This window comes from Archocentrus centrarchus, unplaced genomic scaffold, assembly GCF_007364275.1.
Source record: "Archocentrus centrarchus isolate MPI-CPG fArcCen1 unplaced genomic scaffold, fArcCen1 scaffold_41_ctg1, whole genome shotgun sequence".
NCBI lineage: Eukaryota > Metazoa > Chordata > Actinopteri > Cichliformes > Cichlidae > Archocentrus > Archocentrus centrarchus.
The window spans coordinates 2,072,025-2,074,153 of record NW_022060267.1 but is presented as its reverse complement, the minus strand read 5'-3'; the positions used below and the strand labels follow the sequence as shown (position 1 = coordinate 2,074,153).

The 2,129-nt window shown below is 42.8% G+C and overlaps 1 protein-coding gene across 1 annotated transcript; it reads right to left on the bottom strand.

Moving 5' to 3' along the window:
- Window positions 1–535: 535 nt before the first annotated feature.
- LOC115776931 (general transcription factor II-I repeat domain-containing protein 2A-like) lies at window positions 536–1,836 on the bottom strand. Its single transcript, XM_030724733.1, has one exon. It carries the CDS (start codon window positions 1,834–1,836, stop codon window positions 658–660), a length of 1,179 nt encoding a protein of 392 aa, XP_030580593.1. The 3' UTR covers window positions 536–657.
- Window positions 1,837–2,129: the final 293 nt, after the last annotated feature.

Here is a 2,129-nt window from a genome sequence, read left to right as displayed (position 1 = left end):
GAACAGCTCCACTGTCAGACACAATGTAGAGTCCACCATCATCCCTGTGTGTCCCTGTGGATCTGCCAGAGGATCATCAGTGGATCTGGATGCTCTGCTGCTGCTCTGTCCTTCTACACCAGGGGTGGGCAAACTTTTTGACTCGTGGGCCACAGAGGGTTTTAAATTTGACAGAAGGGCCGGACCAGGAGCAGATGGATGGAGTGTTTTAGTAATTCACCTCATAAGAGAAAGAATAACATGGGATATGTAGAAAAGGTGCTTTAATTTTAATAGAAAATTAACAAAAGCAATACAACAAAATATCTCTTCCAAGTCCCACAGTATTTCTTTATTGAAATGACTCTTAAAACTGAAAATTCCATTAACAAAATACAGTTTAAAAAAAAAATACTAACAGTTACCATTTTGAAGCATTTAAAGTTTTGATATCCTTCAGGATATTATCATCACTCTCCTCAACATTTCAAAAATGGTTGGACATGCAGATCGGAACAGTGACAACATGCCAGTATGTTGCCATGTTAAATATATCTGGTGTGCATTGTTTATATTGAGAAGGCAGTGCACCTGCACACCACTTATGAGCACACCTTAACAGAAATGACATGTAACACGTAAATGCATGTTTAAGAGCAGAGAAACTTACTTTTGATTTCAGTGGGAACAGTGTTGTTGGTGTCCCTTTTTAACAAGCGCATCAAAGTCTGGAGTCAGTTTTGTTGTGGCGATTCTCAGGATGGATCTGAGGTGTTGGTCAGTCAAATTGGATCTGTGGCTGGCTTTGTTGAAGTTCATGACGCTGAACGTCTGTTCACACACATAGGTCGAGCCGAACAACGCCAGAATCTTCTGTGCCGTCCTCCGGAGGTTTGGAAACACCGCTTCATTAAGTGACGCATAAAAGTCATTCAGTTTAAGAGAGTTGAACTTCTCTTTCAAGACAGCATCAGCCTGAAGGTCTATCAGTTCCAGCTGCATCTCTTCTGGTGCTGTTTCGGGGTCTTGTGACAGGGGACAGGCCACCAACTGAAGTGACTTGTTAATTTTCTCAAAATCAACAAAGCGACGGCAGAATTCTTTGTGGAGCGCATCCAGTGTCTCGCTGTATTTCTTAACTTTTGCGCCAGCCTCCTCTTTCAGTGTAGCTAGTGTGGGGAAATGAGTGAATGACTCATTTAGGATTTGCTTGGAACATAAAGCCAGTTTGGCTTTGAAGGCTTTCACGCTTGTGTACAGGTCATGCACAAACCGATCCTTCCCCTGTATGTTCACGTTCAGCTCATTCATGTGTGAAAATATATCCACAGCAAACGCAAAGTCACAAAGCCAGTTCTTGTTGCTCAGCTCAGGAAATTCGTCGGCCTTCCCCAGTAGCTCCAAAAATGCACCGATCTCCTCTTTGAGGTCCCACACTCGTTGAAGCACTTTTCCCAAGCTTAACCAGCGGACACGGGAGTGATAAAGTAGGTCATGGTGCTCTGCATCAGTTTCCTCCAAGAACGCGATGAACTGACGGTGCTGAAGTCCCCTTGCACGTATAAAGTTGACAAGTTTTACGATAGGATTCACAACATGATTCAGCTGTAATACAGATTTACATAGAGATTCCTGGTGGATGATGCAGTGAAGGAAAATAACATCCTGGTGAGGATTTTCTTCTTTCACTTTATCCTGGATTCTTCTCAGCAGGCCAACATTTTTCCCTGTTAAATTTGGAGATCCATCTGTGGTGACGTTGATAAGTTTACTCCAAGACAGCTTCGTATTTTCAATGACAGCAGACACCCGGTTATACAAGTCCTCCCCCCGTGTTTTTCCTTTCAGAGACTCCATTGTCAAAAAATCCTCTGTTATTTCAAAAGTATTGTTAATTCCTCGGATAAAAATGAGGAGCTGAGCAGTGTCATTTACATCGTTGCTTTCATCCAGAGCTAATGAATAAAACGTGAATGACTCTGCCGTTTTTTTTAAGTTGCTAGTTAGCTCTTCGTCTATCAGTTCCACACGGCGAGTCACTGTCTTGCGTGATAGACTGATTTTTTCAAACTTGTCTTTGGCCTCTGGACACAAGACACCTGCTGCCTCCACCATACATTCCTTTAAAAACTCCCCGTCAGACAGAGGCT

Coding starts and splice junctions, on each gene's coding strand:
- LOC115776931 (XM_030724733.1), bottom strand. CDS start 1,836: ATGGAGTCTCTGAAAGGAAAAACACGGGGGGAGGACTTGTATAACCGG.